The sequence below is a fragment of the Channa argus genome, chromosome 2, assembly GCF_033026475.1.
Source record: "Channa argus isolate prfri chromosome 2, Channa argus male v1.0, whole genome shotgun sequence".
Lineage (NCBI taxonomy): Eukaryota > Metazoa > Chordata > Actinopteri > Anabantiformes > Channidae > Channa > Channa argus.
Window position 1 is genome coordinate 7006017 of NC_090198.1, and position 23836 is coordinate 7029852.

General features: G+C 40.3%; 1 protein-coding gene across 4 annotated transcripts in view; it reads right to left on the bottom strand.

Moving 5' to 3' along the window:
• Positions 1–175: 175 nt before the first annotated feature.
• Positions 176–23836, bottom strand: part of kif13ba (kinesin family member 13Ba) — a 41383-nt gene continuing 17722 nt past the window's right edge. For 3 of the 4 annotated variants that reach the window (XM_067495049.1, XM_067495048.1, XM_067495050.1), the window contains 31 exons: positions 22037–22171; positions 17320–17432; positions 16875–16986; positions 16565–16777; positions 16370–16480; positions 16124–16258; positions 15426–15556; positions 15143–15229; positions 14858–15048; positions 14479–14758; positions 14141–14303; positions 13890–14045; positions 12960–13109; positions 12612–12737; positions 12267–12440; positions 11224–11381; positions 10956–11088; positions 10661–10816; positions 10460–10559; positions 10135–10261; positions 9912–9967; positions 9600–9724; positions 9232–9507; positions 8392–8544; positions 8171–8248; positions 7746–7796; positions 7487–7643; positions 6723–6853; positions 6380–6439; positions 4996–5584; positions 176–4899 (listed from right to left, as the gene is read on the bottom strand). In XM_067495049.1, the coding sequence (XP_067351150.1) occupies positions 4694–4899; positions 4996–5584; positions 6380–6439; positions 6723–6853; positions 7487–7643; positions 7746–7796; positions 8171–8248; positions 8392–8544; positions 9232–9507; positions 9600–9724; positions 9912–9967; positions 10135–10261; positions 10460–10559; positions 10661–10816; positions 10956–11088; positions 11224–11381; positions 12267–12440; positions 12612–12737; positions 12960–13109; positions 13890–14045; positions 14141–14303; positions 14479–14758; positions 14858–15048; positions 15143–15229; positions 15426–15556; positions 16124–16258; positions 16370–16480; positions 16565–16777; positions 16875–16986; positions 17320–17432; positions 22037–22171 (4833 nt within the window). In that variant the 3' untranslated portion in view covers positions 176–4693. The remainder of the gene's footprint in view (positions 4900–4995; positions 5585–6379; positions 6440–6722; positions 6854–7486; positions 7644–7745; positions 7797–8170; positions 8249–8391; positions 8545–9231; positions 9508–9599; positions 9725–9911; positions 9968–10134; positions 10262–10459; positions 10560–10660; positions 10817–10955; positions 11089–11223; positions 11382–12266; positions 12441–12611; positions 12738–12959; positions 13110–13889; positions 14046–14140; positions 14304–14478; positions 14759–14857; positions 15049–15142; positions 15230–15425; positions 15557–16123; positions 16259–16369; positions 16481–16564; positions 16778–16874; positions 16987–17319; positions 17433–22036; positions 22172–23836) is intronic. The other variant, XM_067495052.1, reaches the window with a different exon arrangement.

Sequence of the window (23836 nt, forward strand, 5' to 3'; positions counted from 1 at the left end):
AGAACAAATGCTGTGTTAATCTTGCTCTTTTTATTATTTTTTTTCTTTCCTGATTATGGTTCTGATGGAAAAAAAAAATTATAAATGTATTATAATACATGTTTATTCTTTGGATTGCAGCATAAAATTACATAAAACAATTAAATTAATCAAAACCTAAACTTGTGCTCAAATGTCTTTTTATAGGTTTTAATATGCGCATACTGTATATACACATACATAGAACCACTCCGATGGTGCACACATACAAATGACACATCAAGACAAACCAACTCATGATTGGTGATTAGTTAGAACAATTGAGATACAGTAATACTGTCGACCAGGCTAAGGCCACATTAAAACCACAAACAATTATTTAAATTTATCTTCAGATGAATGTGGAGGGTTTTGTTTTGTTTTTTTTGCACTGGTAACATGTTTCTACTAAAACTCCCTGACTTAGCAAGCACCAAACAGTCTCTGTAAGTGCTCTTATAAGCTTTCCATTACACAGCTCAATTAAATGTGGCTGCTGGTACCTAGAAAGAATATTGATACCAACTGGCCCTTATAATGCACCAAGAGGAGGAGCTGCCACTCCACCTCCCACCCCAAAAAAAGAAACTAAAAAGAAAAAAGGTCAGAAAAGGCTGTGCACCTGCAAAACGGCTGTACTGCATCACCTAACAGCCACATATTGCTCATTTGTGTGGTTTAGTATTAGAATGTGTGAGAACAAAGTGAACTGGATGCAGCCAGTTCACAAGTGACGAAGATATAAATCGACAACTCTTGTCAGCTAAAAGGCCTCAGGGAAGAAGTTGGCAGAGCATTTTGGATAAACAAGACCAAGGACAGGAGGTAGTAACAAGGTGAGAACTACCAAGGCAGGAAGATTTTTTTTGTCCAACACAAATTCAAAAACATTTTGTACTTGTATGAATTGAATTCCCTGTGCGGAATAACTGAAGGCTGAACAGAAACGTCTTTCTAGTTGAAAAGAGTACCAGAGTACACCGAGATATACAGCATGTTAAATTACAGCTGGGATCTGGTTCCAGGTTAAATGCCACATTTTGGCCCATGTTTCTCCAGACCAATGATCCCATAGTTGGTTAGCGCAGAGCTGCAGGGAATGTTATAGGAGATGTGTGCAACGAAGATATGGGACCAATTGTGAGCACAACAAAAGAAACAAACAAACAAAAAAAAATCAAACCATTCTGCAGGATTGAAGATTATTACAGATCCAAATGCACTTTGCATATACTTGGACACAAACCGCCTCAATAAAACTACAACTAAATGTGGTTCTGATGATTGATTCAGTCACATAAATAACACTGCTGCTGGCTTTGCTCTAATCTGCACTGTGGCACAAATGCAGACCACCACAAAACAGTCATTGTGATCAAAACGATTACTATTGCTATTTACTAATCTCCTTTTACAGTTTCTTAACAAAACGGTTTGCACTGCCCTGGGCATCACGCCGCTCAGGAGCTGCACATTTCCTAACGTCAGCACTGCACTCTGTCTAATGAAGCAATAAAATAATGATGCAGCAAACTATGTGGCGAGTTCCAGAGGAGCATGGTGTGTTTATGTTGTCATGTCTTACTGCTACACTTGAACCTAGCACTGCTGTCATGTAGAACACTACAAGTGAAGGAATATTGCTCCAATAAAAAAACTAAATAAGAACTCGAGGCTGAAAAAACAATAAAACAAAAAACGGTACGTTGAGAACATTTAAAAGCGTTTCAGATCGGACATCTTCGATTCACTCTGGAGATAGGTTTTTTGTGCAAATAATTAAAATTTTGATATGAAAACAGTGTGTGGAAGATAAATGGTCACATGGTTTCTGAGGCACAATAACATAAAGGAACATCCAGAAGCCTGAAGTGATCTCAAACCCCTACAACAGCGTCCAAGCAGAGACCAGGATGGGAAATTCCACCAGGAACAGAGACTGGAATTTTAGATCTGTCAGAAAAAGCAGACGTCTAAAGGGGCAGCTGCTGGTGGCTTCCCATCATGGTGAGGACAAACATCAACACAAACACACACACAAAAAGTCAAGACTCACTATCTCACACACAATACACATGGAAACTTAACTTTGATCTTCATTACTACATAACTGTTATGAACCACAATATTTAAGAGTCCAACCAATAAACCACTTCACATCCCGCTGACCAATAACAAACCAAACCTAATAAGCCACCTACAGTAACCAGCCAACCAATCAGAAAACTCCAGGGTCCTGCACTTCAAGCAATGACAATATGCTGTATATACACTTAATGACTCAACTGTGGTGATAAATATTTCATCTCTTTACTTTAACTTTAAAATTAAATGCACCGACTTACATTTCCTTATCTGGGATAAAGAAAAAACAGAAACATTAGCTCGTACAGTAGGAGATAGAGAGTGTTAAATGAATCACTTGATCCATTTACAGATAGATTTACAGTGCTAATAGCAGCAATTTTCATGGAATCATTTGTGCAAAATTTATTAAAATTAAAAAAGGCATTCATTTATATGCAATAAAGGCATGTGTACAAGCATTTTAAATATAAATAGTAAAATCATGCCTCTTGATATAAGAAAATGATAAAGAAATGAAAAGATAAAGATAGTATCCATAAAGATGATAGTGTTCAGACATACTGTGCGTGAATACATGCTCATACATTATCCCAAATAAGATATAAAAGCATCATCAGAAATCTTCATAGATTCTACTGTGTCCAATAATTAACTGTTACCATAGAAACAGCCTAAAGAAGGCAATCCTGGCTTCGGGGAAACCAATGACATGTCAATGTCAAACATATTCTAGTTTTTCCAACATCAGAATAAGCTTACGCTGCTGTAAACAGGAGGAATTACCCAAATACTGTGGATCAATTCATTTTCAACCATTAAATGAAGCCGTCAGCAGATGCCTTTAGCTCACTTGGTGAGACTGCACTGACCTTACACTAGTCCTCCCAAAAAGTTCAAGGTTTCGATTAGATTGGATTTTAAAAATAATCAAACAAATTAAAGCAGCAGATCAATCCTCAGTTTTAGTATATATATAAATACAGGGAAAGCTCCAAAACACTAGAGACTAATTAAGATCAATAATAAAATCCTTTCCTCTCTTCCGCAGACTATTTCCCATCTGTGTGTCTGTAGCACAGGGATTCTACTTTGTAGATGTAGCAACCCCATCAGGGAGATTTGTTTAGACTCCTCTGGAATCTTTAATAAACTACTTAAGTCTGCTCGTCGTGTTGTCCTGTCTTTAACTGAGTCAGAACTGCTTCTGCATTTAATACTCTCCCAAAACGTACTTGGAGCTCATTGTCCCACATGAGTCCTTTTAGAAAAGAAAAGATAAAAACTAGATTCCTTTCAATCAAATGCATAGAGTCAAACTAGTTCTTTTCCCATGAGTGAAAACACCCACCATCCATCTCACTTTCTGTTCCTTAACACATACACGTCCTCATTTCCACCAGTACATCACCAACATCCTCGTCCAGGCAGCACCTCCCAGTGATCGCGTCACTGGTCACTTGCAGAGGATCACCATTATATCTGAGGTCAGAAAGCGGCATCCAGACAGTCCTCTTAGATGGAGAATATCCTTTAGTTAAAGGCTTTCAACAACCATCATCATATTTCTAAAACTAGTTTGAGGTAGGGCTGCAACTATCCATTTCTTTTATTCTCAAGTAATCTGCTGAATATTTTAATGAATCCTTATGTGTATAAAATGCATCAAAACCTAACATCTGAGAAGCTCGATCCAAACAACGTTTGGCATTATTGCTTTAAAAATTACTAAAAAACTGTCAAAATAATAGCAGATTAATTAAATTGTTGCAGCTCTAGTTTGAGGAGTCCGTCAACACATCATCTACCTCTCTGTCTCACTGCATCATGGCCACACACACACGAACGTTCTGTTTACATACAGAAGCTACTTATCCAACATCTCCAGTGCAAAATCGACTTTTAAAGCCTCCCAGTACAACTCGCTCTCATAGTGGCTTTGTCCAATGAGGACATGACTTCACCGACAAGACTATGACAATATAAAACACTGTACAACATTTACAAATACACTCACAAACGTGCACCCCCCCCGTCTTTTTTCCTCTACAGTCCCTGAGATCACCTCAAACTTACCACAAGGCATCCTCTAAATTAAAAACACAGAAAAAACAAAACAAAAAAAAAAAAACACAAATGCAAATTGAGCGATGGTGAAGGCACATACTGGGAGGATCTATATGTTCAACAAAAAAGAAAACCAGTCCAAAAGGGAGTGACTCGTTCTAACAAGTGTCAGTCTGGATCAAGAGAAGTCTACTTCAAGAATTCTGGCACATGGTCTAACCATTAACTGCAATTTGCAATTTACCTTGTAATATTTTCCCACATGATAAACTGTCCTTCCATAATCTTTTATTCTCTTTAAAAGTCTTTAACTTAGTTGCATTGTTCATAATAGTTTCTTCACTGACTTTGATTCTATCCATTTTGTGAACAGATGTAGCAAATTTAGTTTAGAACTATAGGGAGGTGGGCAGTAAGTTCTGATGTAGGAGCCTGCTGCATAGCTGGAAGAGAAGATGAAAAGACGAGGAGGAAGAGGCTGTGGGGTGTTCATCTCTTGCTTCCAGATTCGGGTGTCCCTGTCTCAACTGCTCCAGGACTTGCGGTTCTCCCCCCGCCGGGCAACAATGGCTTCTCCTCGCAGGACGGGGACGTGGGCAGGAGGGGCGCACTCTCCAATCTGCCGAGTAGTCCGATCGCGACAGGACAGCCGGTCTGGACGAACTAGGACCCCATATCCTGGTTTACAGTGGAAATACCGATGACCCCCAACGGAGCCATCATTCTTACCTGTAGGAAGAAAACACATTGCATCACTACACTGAACAGCTCCACCAATCAAAAGCAGTAGTTTTTAGGTTATTTGTGTAATTTGTAAGTACCTACCTACAGGTGTGTCCAGCTCCACCCCCACCCACACTCCCTCAGCAAACTGTGCCACTCCCACGTAGCGCACTGTCCCAGCCTTATTGCTTCCTACTGTAACATATGCCCCCTCAATCAGCCAATCAGGCACTGCATTGTCACGGGTATGTTCTTCATCGTCCACAAGGATCTCCAACCTCTCATAACTTTCACTACCTCCTCCTCCTGAGTTTGTCAGCATGTGTTTAGAGCAGGTGTTTTCCACTGTGACGGTGCAATGATTGACTGAGCTGTGGTAAGCGGGGGGAGCAACGATGGCCACTCTGGAATCACACTGAGAAGCAGAGGTCAAAACATCATTTCTGTCAGGATCCAGCAGCTTGGAGTTTGTGGGTAACGCAGTCTCAGTACCCATGAGGGAGGAAGAAGAGGAGGAAGGTTGGAGAACTTCAGACAGGGTAACTGTAGAAACACTAGTGGAGAAGTAGCCACTTGATGATTGGCTGAGGGGGCTGAGGGGGTTGGTGTCATGCGGGTCATGCACAGGAAGAGGAGGGACCTCTGGGGACTCTGCCTGTCTGTCTTTGGCTGGGGGCCGCGGAATAGCAGTCTACAGGAAACCGACAGTTCACGTTGAAAGAGAGACACAGTCAAGAGCATGCAGACAAGACAAAATAATAAAACAATCAATTTCCCCCAAATTTTTAAAATTACCTTTTGTAATATTAAGGACTCTAGGTTATGTTAAGTGAGTTATTTGTAGGAGCATCTGCTGCATCACATATTTGACATTTGGAGCCACATAGTGGTTGACTACACACTAATAAGCTAATAAGTGAATTAATTAAAAAGGTCAAAAACAAAGAAATCTACACATGCAGTACTGCAAAATATAGCGGAACCAGACAGAGGTGGAACAAGAATAAACAATAATCATGGTAGCAGTTGTAACACAGTACTGACATGCTCATATACAATGAGTGTAACTGATTCTGGGCTGTTGTAATTCTGATTCTTTCCTAAAGTGGTTTTATTGTGAGTGATTTGAAACAAAATGCAGAGTCGTCATTTTGAGTAAAATCCGAGCCCCAAAGCTGAAACGAGGCTCCAGCAGTCAAATCCCACATTTAAACACCCAGTTCTTTTATTTACTGTATGAAATGACTTGGTGGTAAGTTGCTCATCTGATTGGTCTCATTCAGACTTGTCTGAAGTCCCATATTAACTCAACTTTTTCCCCCCCACACTGCAATTCTGTAAAAGGGGCACTTTGCACATTAGGCAGCATTGGTAAATACTCATGTATAAATACTCAAATAAAATCTCATGTTGTGTGTCAACCATGAGGCAATAAAACAAACTCAGATCAACATTTGAGGGGAAGAAAGACAGGACAAAATCTCACCGTTTCAACCTTTACTCGACTGTCATCCCCTCCCGAGGAGGTCACGATGCGAGGCACATGCTGTAGAGGAACAACAAACTAGGTTGGGACAAGAAGATAAGAAAACATGTATGCATACACAAACACCGAGTCTGCTGGAAATCTACTGGTTTTACCAGTTTTGCATAGTTTAATACTAATAATATATTTTACATTTCTTCAGCCAAGATCCCCAAATTCTACACGTGCCACATGTAAACACCTTAGTTAATTTGGTTTTAATTATAAAGTCACAAGAGCTGCTAGAACTGTCAAGGTGAGGCACTGAGCTGAGCTGTACAACAACTAGACCGTTTCTGTTGACCTGCTGGTTGTGTGGTGAGGGTCTCAGCTCCTTCTTGTCATCTCGTGCCGGAAACAGTGACTTGAGCAGTTTGGGCATCTGAGGAACCAGCGCCTTAACTGAAAAATAAGAGGCAGCAAGTCCTGAACGACCTGGGGAAGGGAAGTAGGGGGGAAAATCCAGAAAGGAGAAAAAATAGGCAGAAGAGTGGAAAGAGGCGAGGACATGAAGAGGTGTGGGAGGTTGGGGAAGCATGAAACATTAAGACAGGAAGTTGATAGCAAGTCCAAGAAATGGCAAATCCTCCAACACAGTGATAGACTGACAAAGACATCAGCTGGATGGTTGATCTAGCATAACAATGTGATAAAAAAATAAAGAAAATCATTGGATTGAGAAATAGATTAAACAGATATATATTAGATGACAACCAATTATCAATTAATTCTGTTTTTTTTTAAAACAGGTTTAATTGAAACCATGTTACATAAACATGAATTTTGACACCAGTATGTTAATGACTATGATGAGAGATGAGAAAGAAGTTGATGAGAATAGAAAGAGACCCAATATTGTATAAAGTAAGAACAGGATATGCAAAGGAAGAGGAGGAGATCGTCTGGAAAAATGAGCTTCAAGTCTAATTAAGATAAGCGTACGTAGAAAATAAATAAATGTAGTTCGAAACCAAAGAAAGCAGAATGAAAGAAGAATGGAGTTAAATAGACTTTATGGGGGAGAAAGGAGTAGAGGGGAGTAGACATAATGGAGGTAAAGGGGATTACCTGGCTCTGGTTCCTGATTCTGTGGGGGAGTCGTGGCAAAGGGAGTAGGGGATGAAGACGGGGAGGTGGAGTAGGTAGAAGGAGAAGAGGCTGGGCGGGGGAGGGTGCGCTGAAACTGAGAAGGCATGAAGATATCCTGCTGACTTTCCCATCGACCCTGAGAAGCAGAAACATGACAGGTTTGAAAATAATTTTAAAATATCAGAAGACTCAACTATACTGTGAACAAGAAAAAAACAAAACAAAAAACGTGCATTACCTTTTCGTCCAGAAGGCAGGTTGTGGACAGGTCCTGTCTACTTCCTGAGAGCTGAGGATGGACAGAAAGAAAGCATATTGAAAAAAAAAAAAATATTATTATTATTTTTTATTTTTTGTCCTTTCGGCTTATCCTGTGAGTTCAGGGTCGCCACAGCGGATCATTGTCTGCATGTTGATTTGGCACAGTTTTTTATAACGGATGCCCTTCCTGACACAAGGGCTTGGACCGGCACTGCACAGCTGGGGAGGGGAAGGGGCTGTTAGAGGTTCAGTGTCTTGCCCAGAGACACTTCGACATATAGCCGGGACCGGGGATCGAACCACTGACCCTGTGGTCCGTGGACGACTGCCTTTACCAACTTAAAATTATATGATAATATATCGGCATAATCTATGGTAAAACATATTGTATTAGTGTTTTACCCGATGGACGGAAGGAGAACTGAGGCTCCGTCTGTTGCTCCTCCCTCTGCTAGCCAGTTGCTCCTTCACAGCCACCTCCTAAAAAAAAAACAACACTAAAATGTAAAAAATAAAAATACTAAATTGACACAGTAAAAAGCAGAATGAATTAAAGCTGCTGGGTTTGCTAAAACTTCAAACATTCATAGACACTGCATGCTTGACCACCGTTTTCCACCTACCTGTCTGAGTCTATCCAGTGTCAGGATGTTCTCAAGACTCAGGACACTTCTGAGGTATTTCTCAATAGCAGCCTCATCGTCAGGTGATTGGCTGTTGTGCGCGCTGGCAGCAAGCCGGGCCAGCATCTCCCTGTCTTCTGATCCAGGGGCATCCTGATGGCAAAAATACATCATGCTCTTGTTATCGTCAGGAAAATATTAGGGCTGCACAATATATGATTTTTTTGTTGTCGAGTTTGACCTCATTCAATCTCATTCTGGCATGAAAACAATACTGTTTGCATGCAAGCTACCCTGCAGGGGGTGTACACAACAATCAAGATGTTCATATTTCTGACCAATGAGTCAATCATCAAGGAGTCGCATGCTGACTGCCGACTAGCTTGGTTTTCAATGACTAATCACGGTCATTTAGCAAGGCGACTCCGCTCATTCATTTCAAGAAATCTGCGTGGACTTTTTGCCCCCCATCGTACAATCCTAAAAAAAACTTGCTTTGCAGTAGACCCCCACCCTAACCATTATTTCATTCCTCCATTTTACTGTCTCTTCACTGCCAAGTCATTTCAAATCTCTTACTGTATATTTATTTAGTAAGTAAGTAAAAGTCACATTAAATGTCAAACGTATTATTTTTCAGGTAACCACAACAGAAAGAGATTTTGTGTGTCATTAGGTTTAGAGAGACAGACACACACGCATTAGAGCAGGAAGAAAGTAAGAAGAATCAAAACAAACTTTACACTTCACTGCCGATACCAACACACACACACAAACATTTTTTATTTATAGTTTACCAAGAATCATGCAGCCCAAAGAGACAGTTTTCATTTTTCTCACCCCGGGGATGTTGGAGACCACTTCAAATGTGACCCCGCAGCCAGGTATGGTGCTGCGGGTGGACATCCTTCTGAGAAAGTTGTGAGCAAATCCCTGTCGTCCCGGATTAACATTTACGCAGATTCTCTTCCTCAGGACCAGTTGCATGTCAGCTGGGTGACTTAGCTGAACCACGACCCTTATGGTCAGGTACACACGCTGCTCGGGCCATGCTCCCCCACGACTGAGCTGGGGACAGTCATGGACAGTGGAGTCCCACGATGCCTCAGCTTTTACCTGTGGGGTGAAAAACAGTTACTTACTGACTGAATAAATCAGGCCCTCAGTGGGCATTCACAGAAAGATATTTGATGGAGATACGTCTTTACCTCTCCATCGTAATGTTTGACAATCTGCAGGTCAAAGAAGTCATCCTCATCCTCACCACTCAGGGTAGCATCCCAACCACCAGCTTCAGGAACCTCAAACTGGTCTTGAGAGCTGAGGTCATCAGCTGAAGTAACAAAAAAAAGAAACAAAACTATTAGAAAGCAGACTGAGGAAAGTGAAGTTACTCCACCAATAAAATTGTTAGTGTTTATTGTAAAACTCAAGTTTTACAATAAAGAATACAATACAATAATAAAGTCACATTGTAGTATTAGATCGTTTTTTATAATCTTAGCAAGGAACCGACGTACGTTTGAGGTTCAGAAAGACGACAGGAATATGAGTCTCCATGCCTGGCAAAGGAACCCTGTAAAAAAACATACAAACATTGTGACCAACATGCAAACTTGCTGGTGCATTTGTGCCACATAAACAATAAAATAACAAGGTCAAATATAATAACATAAGGTCACAGTGACAGCCACAATGGCATATAGAAAAGCAAACAAACATATATCCTGGCATGTGTCGTACCATTCAGCTGGTGCGCCAGGAATGCCACTGCCAGCAGAGGGCACCATAACTGCATTTCTCTCCTCTGTCAGAGTCAAGCGCCACTCCAGGAGCTGGGCCTCTCTTTCCATGTCATCCTCTGTCTTTTCTGTGTACACAAAACCACAGCATACATTAAACACATTTTATACTAATCACCAGCAAATCTAAAATGGCCTAATTCTAAAGATACCTGAAGGCTACAAACAAAGGTAAAAGCCATACAATTAGTGTTTTTTTGAAGGTCTAAGTGATTTTATCTGTGGGCAGTGAGAGTCCCTGAATGCACAATATGTTTCCATGTTACCTGCTTTGCTGACAAGACTCTGCAGGTGTTGGTCGAGGTATTCCTGTCGCTTGGTGAGAGCAGCCAGCCACTGCCGACGCAAGCGCTCCAGATCTCTTTCCTGCTCAACAAATCAGTCAGTCAATCAAATCAGCTGTACCTCAATTTAAGATTCCTAAAAGGAAAAAAGGCCGTAGACGGAGCTGTATTAAACTGGTCTACCTGATAACTGTCCATCTCATCTCCTTCATGGTTTGCTGTGCTGTTTCTGATCTCCACGCAGCCCACTGACACTGCAAGAACTATCTCTGCTATCAAAGGCATGGTACCCGAGTCCTGAACTGAACGCACGTCTACCTGGATCCGTCTCGACTGACCCTAGAAAGTAGGGAAAGAAGGGGGAGCAGGATACAGAAGCTTAGAAGACAAAACAGTCTGAAAACATTTAGATTATTTTTAAGCTGGCTTTACAGCTGAAGATTCCTGTTGTGGCATCCAAGATTATGTGTAGAACTACCTGCCGAAGCTGGAAGATTCCCCCAGTTCTCACATCTCTAGCAGGAACCACTTCCACTGGGACAAAGTCTCCGTTCTCATTTATCTCTAGGATTTGAATCCAAAGCTCCAGGCGACGAGTTACCTCACTCCATCTGCAGAAACATAAATTATTAGTATATATCAGCGACACCAGTGTCTAGGATTTTCCATTATTTGCTGTAAAGCTGGTCTGGCAGGACAGAAGAAGAGGACCAAAGGATACTGAGAGTGTGTGTGTGTGTGACTACCTGTCTCGTAATGTGCGTGTCTTGGCCTGGATGATGCTGAGATCCCAAAGAGCAGGGTTCCTGCCTGCATCTGCCTGCCTGTGTCCGTATACCTCAATGGCAACTGCTCCTTCTGTGAGGTACTCAATGAATTCCTCTGTGACTGACACTGCCAGCTCCTACAGCATCCACAGAGACCAGTGTCAAACCATCAAATTTTCCAGTCTTGAAAAAAGTAGTGGCAGTGTTTGAAATTTCATGTTTTATTTGCATAAATTGGTCATGAAATTTGACCTGATCTTGGGCAAACACAATATCACTAAGCTGGCAAAATCATGATCTTTCATATTTTTACTGAACACAACCATTAAACATACAAAAGCAACGGAGGTGAATACTTATGTACATGTGATTTCATTTTTTATTTGTAATAAATTTGCAAAGATTTCAAACTAACTTCATTATGGGTCATTATGGGATATTGTTTGTAGAGTTTTGAAGAAAAAAAAACAGGTTTATCCATTTGGAATAAGGCTGAAACATAACAAAATGTGGAAAAAAGTGAATACTTTCTAGATGCACTGTATAACTAAGTGTGGCCTAATAATTATCTTAAATCTTTAAGATTACTGTGTGATTCTGTCCAGCTACATGCAAATCGTATAGTACATAGACACAGAATGTTTTTTTTTTTAAGTCAAGGTAGCTCTAAACCACCCCTCCTTTCTCGATTCATTCATTAAACAGCAGGTTAGCTTCATCTGACTCTAGTTGATTTTTGGTGACACTAGCAGGCTAGAGTTGCCATTGCTTTTTTCACCATCACTTTGTATGAGTAATGCTTGTGTTCAATACACACATTAAAAGTTCATGATCATATTTGAGTTCTATCTGGAATTTATGCAGAAAGGCAGGAATTTGTAAACAGTGCCCTTACGTTTTTCTCATGACTGTAACTACTGTTATACACAACAATGCTTCAACCCATACACAGATCTCAAAAACTCTTAAGCTGATTGTTAAAGGCCTCATAAGAGTTGTCTCCATCTGTCACCAGTGTTCACCTTGCAGCTGTCAAACACCACCATGCAGTGTGGGTCCTTGGTGCTAGGTGATGAGGATGATGGGTCGACTTCAGGAGCCACGATGGTGGGCTCGGGCTGATCCCAGAATGAGTACTGACAGAAGACAAAATTGGAGAGGAACTGGGGCAGACCAGTGGCCTGCAGGATCTTAATCTGCAGATGATACAGAGGTCAAAGGTTAAAAAATAAACATTTATATTAAATTAAAACACAAAATCAGATTAGAACAAAGACCCAGGAATGGTTGGTCAGTAACTGCTGACTGAACTAGTTCGGAATAGTACAAGATGATGCTTTTTTTCTCTGATGATTCATTAAAGTTACCATGCAGACAAGTTTGCGATCTTGGAATTCAGTGTCTTGGTTGTGATCTGGTTCATCTCCTCCGGCCATGTTGTCCTCGAAGCCCCCTCCAACTCTCACAATCTCCACATGGAGTCGCCCTGCAACCTGGCCACAGGGTAAAGTTGCTATGGAATCATTCTATTGTCTTGAAAGTCACAAGACACAGGTGTTGGAGATTTTTAAAATATACATGTGGAATGGAAGTATTTTGTGGGTTTTTCTAAAACCGCACTAAAGAAAGCTGCATTTCTCACACTTAGGAATACACCACTCCTTTTCTCACACACACACACACACACACACACACACGATGTTTGCAAACCCTACCTCTCCCTTCTGGTTGATTATGGGAACAGCATACTGCAGCTTGACATCATAGAACAGACAAGACAGGAAGACATTGGCAACGCCGATGAGACTGTGATTTTCCTGCTCGTCAAAGAATGGGTCAGCTCGACGGAAATACGAGCGCATAACCTACGTAAAGTACAAGGAGAACAGAAATTTTTTTTTACTGGAATGTAAATTTTAAAAAAGACATTGACCGTGAGTGTATAATAATAATAAGGTGTTTATTATTTATGATTTCAAAAGCAGAGCAAAGGCCATGTCATCCAGTAAAATTTGCACATTTCGCATCCAGCTTTAAAACATAAAAGTGCAGAAATTTTGCTCACAGTCTTAAACTTCAACACATATGTTGCATCTCGTCTTAATAGATGTATACAGCCATGAACTGCACTGCTGTGATAACCAAGCAGGGTTACTGGAAAAATTGACATAGCAGATTTGTTAAAGGGCGACTTTTTTAAGCCTTTTACTTTCTATGGCTTTATTTTTGGGTGTAAATGTATATTAATGCTTTTAAACTTTCCTCTATATATATTTATAACTGTCTATCTATAAAATATTTCTCTGCTTCTAGCTAAAAAAGCCCCCCAGATGACATCACCTGGAGGAGTTTTTAAGTTTTTCATTATGTGTTCAGAGGATGTCATGATGTCAGGATGTATGAGCTCTGGAAAAGAAGGTTGACCATGATTAAAAACTCCATAGTGTGAGCAACAAGAAAACATAATCTGAACTAAATGTTCCTCCAAGTGACGTCATCTGGAGGCATTTCAGGATACAAGTAGAGAGATATTTTGATACAGGGAAATCAGAGGGAAGTTTAATGGCATTCATTTACATGTACTACTCAAACTAGACCCAAAAGAAGCAAGTTAATGAGTGAAGGCGTCCTTTAGGTTCACTCACAGGGTTATCATTGTGATGGAGGTTGTAGTCCTGCCACTCCTGATACAGCTCTCTCATGTCCACCAGACGGTTCTCCATCTTCTCCAAACTCCAGATCTGTTTCCCTCGACACCGCCTTCGAACCTGAATCGCTGGTTCACTAAGCACAGCATCCCTCTACACACACAGACACATTTAAAGAATGGCCTGTGTTAATAACAAGAATAGTAAATCTGTACACGAGTGTGTGTGTGCGCTTGTGTGTGTGAGACCTTGCGGTTTGCATTGAGGTTGTCTGATGGGATCTGCAGAGTCACTCTGTACTCAGTGTGTCTTTCCAGCTCCTCAGCAATGAAACAGGCTTCTTGCACAAAGAGGTTTGCCCTCACTATCTGCTCCCTCAACCTTCGCAGACTCCTCACCAACACTGCCTCCCTGCAGGAGGGAGCGAGGAGGCAGCAAGGAAGGAGAAATGAAGAAGGAGCAAAAGATATAAAGGAATATGGGCTCAATTTGAATTCTTATTCAAACAAAGCAAAAATAGCTAATTAGAGAAGCATTGACAATTTGTTTTTTACATGTGCATCCACACACACACTCTCTCCCTTACCTGTCCTCACTCCACTGCTTCAGTCTACTCTGGGCACTGCTTGAATGGCTCATCCCTCCCACACTCAGTCTTTCCAAGCTGCGGTAGTGAGACTGCTGTCCTGAACCTTGCTGACCAGACAGCGGTGCTCCAGAATGGCCTGTGGACAGACGATCTGGATTCAGCTTCTTACGGAGCTGTTGGAGCTCCTGCTCGTACATCTGCCTCTGTCGTTCCAGAGCAGAACGCTTCTCTTCTTCATGCTGCCTCTCCAGAGACTGGAGGACTGCCTGCATGGGGTCTGATGGGAAACAAGAGACCAGTCACTAAACACAGTCAGGACACTAAACTAATTTATTCCTGTCTATGAGGAACATAAATATAACATTTTTCTACTTACCATTGTTTCCGAGTGCCTTCATCATGACCTCTGTCTGGGCAAACTCATAGGAGAAGCTTACGTCACTGGACACTTCACTTGCTGTGTCGCCATCTGCATCCAGTTGCTCACTGCTGCCACTGTTCTTCATCACCCCACCATCACCCTCCTCATCCTCGACTCCCCGAGAGCGCCGCTTAGGCAGGTTGATCCTGCAGAGAAGGTGTCCAATTTATTAACTTCTAATGGTTAAAATGTTAATTGTACTAAACACATTGATCTGACATAAAAAAAAACTTAAACTACCTAAAGAAATGGTTGTTTCCCCAGAGAATTCGGTCACCATGGTGAAGCTGCAGAGCACTGGTTGCTGGAGAACCATTAACACATGTCCTGTGTAACAGTAAAAACAGCAGTGACATTAGAATTTACTAATGTGTATTTAACAATGTTATTGCTAGAAACATTGACAGTGTTTGTGTCTTCCAGTGAGATCCTAAGTATTTATTTTCTTCTTTTCCCCCCCAAGTTAGATGCATGTTCTCCAGAATTGGCATGAACCCTGGCTCTATTACTTTACGGTACTTACCGAGCATTGCGGTAGGGGGTGAGGATAACTGCAGCATCTGCTGTAATGTCAATAACACAGTGTTCTGCCTGGATGCCCATCCCGCATAGCTGGATGTCCTGAGAGTCTGCAGATCCCACCCTTGTGTGTTCCTGAGACAAAACAGTCAAAACATTAGAAGATGACATTAAGTTAGAGTTTGACAAATAAATAAACGAGTCATGTCTAGTAGGGCAAGGAAATTTTTTAAGTGCATCCACTGAAATTCACTTGCCCCTCACTTTATCCGTTTGGATTTAACCCATCAAATAATTTTGTTCTTGACAACTGTTTATTCACTAACTGATGAAATTTGTCTCTTGATGATTCCCAACACACAAAACACTTATTTCTATAAGTACCCATCATCAGTTACCAAATTAAAACTTGATTTCCTATGAACTGTGGGAGATGTAAAGATTTTATTTTATTTTTTTGTCCTTTCGGCTTATCCCGTGAGTTCAGGGTCGCCACAGCGGATCATTGTCCACATGTTAATATGACACAGTTTTTACGCTGGATGCCCTTCCTGACGCAACCCTCCCCAATTTCTACCAGCCTTATATGTGAAGGGCAGATAAATTGGAAACTGTTTCATGTGATTAGTGATTTTATGTAAATAGGACAAGTTAATAAAGAATTAAATAAGACACGATAAAAAAGTGGTTATGCGTATTTACCTTCAGGTAGTACACCAGCAGCTCGTTAAGGGCAGGGTCAGCGTTAAGGTTAACAAGAAAACTCTTATCGTCTCCAACTTTAATCCCTGAAGACTGAAGAGAAATACCCAGACTTTCTAACTGCTTCTGACGCTCCTAAAAAAAGACAAATACAAACATAATTTTTCAATAGCATGGGACATAGTATCTTATTGATTAAAAAACTCTATTTTACTATTAAGTTTTCACAAGTCTCATGTTTCTTACCTGTGCAATCTCTTCAGTTTTGCGAAGCTTTTCCTCCCAGGTGATGGTCATCTCTTGAATCAACTTTTCTGACTCTTCAAGACGGTCTTTAAGCTCAGGAGCCTTTAACGACTGAAGAAAAACACAGAAGTTGACATTAGTCTAAAAGAAGACATTTCTACATCCCAATTTCTAAACATTTTTGAGAAGTTTCACCTCTGCCTGGGTCAGCTGAACTCTGAGTTTCTCTACTTCCTCTCGGAGCTCCCTGATGATGCGAGCATTGGGGTCTTCGTTAACAACAGCATGGTTGACAATGCTTTTTGCCCGGTCTGCATAGCGCAGTGTTGACAGTGTCTCCTCATAGTTGTCTGCAGCTGGACTCACAGTTGCAACCATTGCTGTGCGACTGTTGCCACCTAGACAGTCCTAAAGAGAGGCAGACGAAAGAAGACAGGTCATCTTAAAAAATAATCATCATCATCATTCTCTTTCTCTCTAACAGTTACGCTAATCATATATGTACCTTTAGTAGCCATGTGAGAACAGAGTCCCTGTAAGGAACAAACTTGGTCTTGTTCTTGGCAGTTCCTTGTTCAGCCAATGCTGAGATCACTAAACCCAGCGTAGTCAGCGACCTGACAAACACAAAAACCATCAGGTCAAGGTCATCATTTTAAGTGCTTGTTCATGGGTATGCATCATTGTGTTCCTCCTTTTGCATGTGCAGCCTTCTCACGTTACGTGTTGATGCAAGCTTGTTTCAACAATTCAAGGTTGAAGGTTGTAAAAAGATGTATAGGTTACATGTTAGAAAAAAAAAAAAAAAGAAGATTGCAAAACAAATTTAACACAGGCAGTATTACAGTGGAAGAGTCTAGACTTCAGACTCAGGCAAAAAGTCTGGTTGGGACTTTTTGTAAACAGCCAATAACAAGTTTGCATATCTGCATTTGGTTGCACTCACGTACTTGTTAATGTTGCTTCCCTCCTTCAGGCGTTCTCCTGCTGCTCCAGTCTTTGCAGCTCGCTCACTTCCAGCCAAGTCTACCAAACTCAATCGACTCACCTTCTCTCCACTTGTCTAAAGACAGAAACATAAATGACATCATTTGTTAAGAGTCACTGACTTAACAGTTTTTAAAATTGAAAGAGACAAGCTATATAGTGTTCTAGAGCACTGTAACACTGTAGCCTGCTGTAAGGACATCCACATAAGGTCTGACAAATCTCTGATGGAACTTTATTTGCCAAGAAGGTGCCACATGAAGGCAATGTCTGCCTTTTTTTCCCAGCAGCTTTCAACTGAGAGTTTCAAGCATCAGAGCGAATCATGAGGTACGGCTTTAACATTCTCAACAACATTCCCTGCTGAGTTAGATGCTTTCCTTCACTCTTGCTCAGTACTTCTCTTCCACACAGCAGCAACCACATAATTTAAAAGCTTAGTGAAGCCTTTGGTTTTTCAACTTTTGGCCTCTTGTTGAGAGACTGTCTGTCTTCCCAAGAGCTGATGAAAATGTGGATATCACTTTCACTTGTGTACAAGGACAAATCCACTCCAGGCCAAGCGTGACAAGCCAGTAGCTGACAAGGCTGAATATAAGATCTGATCCATGCCTACAGCAAAAAAAAAGTATGTCAGCAGTTTAATATCAGCAGATACAGTCTCCTGTCAGTCATTGAGTCCACTCCACATATGGCAAGTCCCCAAAACACTTTCATTTACTCATGGTAGGTTCTTCAGTTGTTCTTCGGGGCTGACAAAGCTCTGTCAACTTTGCTTTTACTCTTAGTTATTTTTCTCCAGTTCCTATTTTGTCTTGATTGTTCCTAACAGGTCACATGTCCAGGTATTGAGCAAAACAAAGAAACAAAAAATTTCAACTGAGCATTCAACAGTGTAGCAAATCCATGTGAAACTAAAGTATCCACAAGAATAAAACCGATAAACCAGATGAAAGTACAACTTTAGCTCCTTACTACTTGTGATGTTGGAGAAATTTGGGGAAAAAAAAAAAAAACAACACAAATATCACTAGTTCTGGGCAATACAGTACATTGTAAGGCTCCAAAAGTTCCAGGAATTATGGGACATAAACTCTAGAGCTACGCTGGAAACTAAAGTTTTGGTTACTGGAGAACCATTAATAACAACTACAAGTTTTTGCCGCACATTTCCACCACATCTCAGGAACTTTGGTTTTATCTTCAATTACCACTAGGGCACATAAAAAAAAAAATTGCAGCAGTGTTATGGTTTTCAAACATAACAAAACAAGTCAAAACAAATCATCATTTTGTTGTTTGAATTTACTGCTGCAATTTGTTTGAGTTCTCCTTGGTTAATGAATGAAAAAGGAGACATGCAGTGGAAGAGAATTACACTGGACATTCCAAACCACGATACACACCTATGTTTCTGCTTTCCTGAAACAATCAGCAAGTTAAGTTGTATTTTTCTCTCACTCGCTTTGTTCTCTGTATGGCCACGTGTTGCTTATATATTCACTGATGTTCTCGGCTCATTTGCGTTCTGTTCCTCACTCTCTTCTTTTAAAAAAATTTAGAAAGACAACAGCAAAGCTAAAACATTTTAATATTTATGAACAACAAATACTGTCATGTTCTCATTTAAGGTCAAAATATTTAATTTTAAGAACTGCTACACAATATGAAGCAAATCCAGTATCTGAACAGCACTGGTCAATCCTGAAAACCCTGTTGTTACGGTTCCTGAACCTATAACCTATAACTAATCATTAAACATGCAGATGTGAAAATAAACCAAACTTATGTTTGTATGTATGTTTTAAAATGGGACAATTGTGTATATGTAATGAGAGCTGGTGACTGAACACCAGCACATAAAGCAGCAAGCTGAAATTAAATAATTATACGCCCTTATTGCACTGGTCAGTGATTTGATTGTAATCTACATGTGCCACATCTTGGTGGAAAACCAGTAAACCAACCATACTATTTCTATGTGCGTGTTTGGGTCACTACATTTTAATTTTAAGTGTACAGTATACACACACTCCTTAGTCCTTTTCTTATGCAATTTTAAACATCTCTGCGAGTGGTGAAATAATGAATGCGAGAATATTAGCAACAGTGTTTGAAGGTAGAATCATGTAAACTGGACTTCTTTCTTATTGGTTTCCCTAGTCACCCAGTCCAGTTAACATAATAAACCAAATAATCAAACCTGTATGACTGAGAACCTTCACCGATGTATCAGCCGCAGTGGCATTTTACCTGTTAAATAAGGGATTCTGTAACAAGGAGAGCTGATACCTGAGGCAGTAACCAGATCAGCAGGAAGAACATGCAGCTTGTCAGCCTTGACAGCATTAAAGGACCAAGACAAAACAAATGTCAGGGCATCCACATACTGAAGGGCTTTAAGACACTCATGGTAAACAATCTACTAAATGAAACCATAGTAAATCATAATTGTTTGAACACTTGGGACTTCTGCACTATACTAAAGTAAAGTTTGACTGGATTCAGTTAAACAGGGAACAAAACAGCCAACGCCTGCAGGAGGATTGGTAGCAGATAGGGCAAAGTGCAGCCTGAGTGAACTTTTGGTTTACAAGTTTGAGAAGGACCTGCAACTGAAAGGAAATCCAGTGATCGGATGTTGAGTATCAGAATGACTCATCCAACATTGAGCGATTGTGCTAAACAGTTCCTTCACACTGCATGAGCCATTAGAGGGCACAGAGGAGCTCAAGTAATGCATTTAATACAGTTGAATACTACAGATTCATTTTAATAAAATAAAGAGTCTATAACAAATCAGAAATGTATTATCGAAATAGTAGGTGACTGTTTTTGATGTAAATTTTAATTGCCGAGGTGACGTCTCTCTCACAGATTAAGAAATGTTAAAAAACCAAGTTAAGATAGATGTTTGATTGATTACATACACACTCTGCATGTATTCAGCGGAGATGATTACTCATTTGACAACTCTATTTTTGCGTACTGTTCACAGCACCGTTTTCCTTAGGCTTTATCTCCACTTTATAAACAGGTCTAACATCACTCATAACTGCAGAGTTTAACTAAGGCAAAAAATATGGAGCATAAAACAGGTATTTCTTTCAAAAACTTAACAACTAGCACTGCAAAAACCCTCTGAACATAGTTCCAATTACAGCAAAATAAGGTGGCATGAACTAGCTACAAAGAAGAATGCAATCAATTGTGAATTCTTCCATTTATTTCTTTTTTGTTTTTAAATTAATAATTAAAAGCCAATTTAAAACAAACAGCATGTATGTATGATATGTAATAAAATTGACTCATGCATTTACAGGGCGTGATTCACTTACTCACTACACAGCCTGTGCATTAGCTCTTGGCTTGATGAAGCTACTGACTGAGTAATGTAATGACTTGAAAACCAAACAGCCTGTATCAGCTGACAAGCTCAAAGTCGTGCCTGTGAATTATTAACAGGATTCCCTGGCAGCAAATTTGTCTGGAAATAGGAGAGAGGAGGAGGAGTGGCCAAGTGAGTCAGTGAGGATGGAGAATTAGTAATTTACACTACTTCTTTCTGAGAATGCCAGATCAGACAGCTGAGGATGACATCAACCCATTTGGTAACTACCTTTTCACCAACCAGCAGCAGTAGCTGATGGATCAAAAACTTGGCAGACATGGTTTGTCCAGTCAAAGTGCACATAATTACACACCCTGACAAATTCGAGGAAAACAGAAGGCCGGGCTGATATGCGAACTAGAATTAATTTTATGGTGCAACTGGGGTGGAAACTGAGAAATGGTGTAACATGTAGAAAAAGACTTGACCTTTACCAAGTACTGTAATAATGTAAGACCTTCTGGAATGAAACATTCTCATTATATCTTAAGAGAATAAAACCTCTAAATACTGCACACATCTTGAAGTACAGGAGCAATCATTGACTTACTACAGTTTATTTCATGTTTGCTGACATACTGTAAAAAAGTAAGAATTTTGAATGCTGCACTTACTGGTCTTTTTAAAAAAAAGTATTTGATTCTGTAGAAGTGTGTGCTCATTATGCATTTGAGGCACATTAATTGTGAGCGAGCTTAGAAGTGGGTGGATAAGAGAGCAGCTGGATAGAGCAAGAGAAAAATCCTCTTTAAAGAACTGGGTGAACAAGGCTTAAATCCCATTTAGTGCAGACTGTAACATATTGTCTGAAGCTTTAGTTTTTTTCCATGAAATTTAAAAAGAAAACTGCCATGGTACCATGAACCTCGGCCATATATTTTTCCCTCAATGTATACACCCAATTTGTATCTGTATACTGCGTATATTCTCCGCACCATGATTGTCAAAACACCAACCCAGCCCCAGTTCTATCCCGTGGCAAGAAAGCCCTGCTCCCTGTGGAGGCTGTGAAGCAAGCAGACTAATTATCTTGTGAATGTTTCCAATCACACATGATTTGTGCAACTGCAGCCACCACACACCCCAGAACTATCTAGAATTAGCTCAAACTGAAGCTCTTCTATTGCAGGTTTCAACATCAATTACATCTTGAGTGATTAGCTCAGGATTTTAAGTATCCACTTGGGGACCACAACAACCTCAAAATAAATCTAAATACAGTTAACCTGGAAAGTTACAAAAATAATTCAATTGTGTTTAATGTAAGGGTCTTATATGGAATATCTTACCCCGGACCGCAAATCTTTGAGTGTGTGTGTGAGGATGATGTTGAAGACAGCATGTGATCGACTACTCTCCTCATTCATGTTGGTAGCAGCAACAGTCCGAGACTTGTTCCCCTCTGACATCAGAGATTCAATGTCCTGCCAGAAAAAAAAAAGGGAACAATCTTAATACTACTACTACTACTACTACTACTACTACTACTAATAATAATAATAATAATAATAATAATAATAATATATTTCTAATGCAGACTTAGTGTTGACTAAATCAAATTTTCATTGTCATATGAAACTGCACGATAAGCACATAGCAAAAGTGTGGCTGAATTGCATTAAGAGAAGTTATTTTGAATACACATACTATGCGTTCATGCCTCATATGCGAACATTTGATCAGTCCGTTTTTTAACATACATTTTATTTGGGTGCAACAAGTGAGAATAGTCAATTTGAAAGTATAGTTGAGCTGCTGGAATTGCAATCTCTATCTCCTGTCTGTGTCGATATCGTGCCCTGGAGTGCAGTGCAGCTCCTCCAGAATGTGGCCGGTTATTATGTTAGGGTTAGGTTGTAAACTTAAGACTTAAGATTGTAAAAGAATGTACTGTATAATAAGAATTACACAACGAATTTTGGCTTGTCCCTTCAGGGGTCGCCACAACGGAACATTCCGCACATTGATTTGGCATATGTTTTTAGGCCCCATGCCCTTCCTGCCGCAACCCTCTCATTTTTTTTTTGTCCGGGCTCAGGACCGGCACCAAGGTTGCCCTTGGTGGCTGGGTGGGGTCACACCTGGTGGGGTGGCATTCGAACCCGCTGCCTTCTGCCTCCCCACCCAATGATCTACCACTGAGCCACCAGGCCCCCTATATAATAAGAATTACACAAAATAAGAAAAATTAAACAGAAAATTTTTTCCCTCCCATTCATAAAATTTGTTTAAACATTTAATTATATTACTAAAAATTATAATCTATAACGACTCTAAATTCCCCATTGGAGTTCATGTGATCGTGAATAGTTTCTTGTCTATCTATATATCTCTCTGTATTGGCCCGAGATAAATTGGCCAGATTGTACTGTACAGCTCACCAGTCTCTTTTGTACCCAACTGTATGCACAACCAGTCAGTCTAATTTATCACATAAATATAAAAACTGAAAAACTTCTGAGGACTTACTCACTCAGACTGCAGCTCACACACTCTAGACCCCTTCCTCTACCAGCTGTACCCACCCCAGTCCTTGACTTGCCTGCTTTCCTAGGGCAAACTATCACTGTGCAAGTGGAATCCGTCACTCAGTTAAAAAATTGGGCGTGAGAAAGTGAGAAAAAAATGGATGTGGCAATCTGCAGTGTTTCCCAAACACTGATTTTTGTGTGTCGCTCTGCTATAAATTTTTTCAAACTTATTTAATTGTAGACCTGCACATAGGATGTTCACTAAAAGTACACCAGAGACCGGTTAATTTTTCTGTCATTTAATACTGTCCCAACCCTATTTACTAGTGTCACCATAATTTCACGAAGAATTAATACCCTTGATCAGCACTACAAATGAAGTGCTCACCCTGTTGAGTGTGGGTAAAAAAAGTGTAGTGCAGTGTAGAAAAGTTTCAGAAATTAGCTTCACATTTTGCTGATGATTTAGCGCTCATCGATGCCGTTTCTGGCTAAAACAGAACTAAATGGTGCGTAGACAAATCAGCCACAATCCCACGAGTACTGTATTCACTGAATGTCCGGCCTATAAGGGGGCGTATTAATATAACTGACTTTAAAATGTTGAAGTCTTAACTA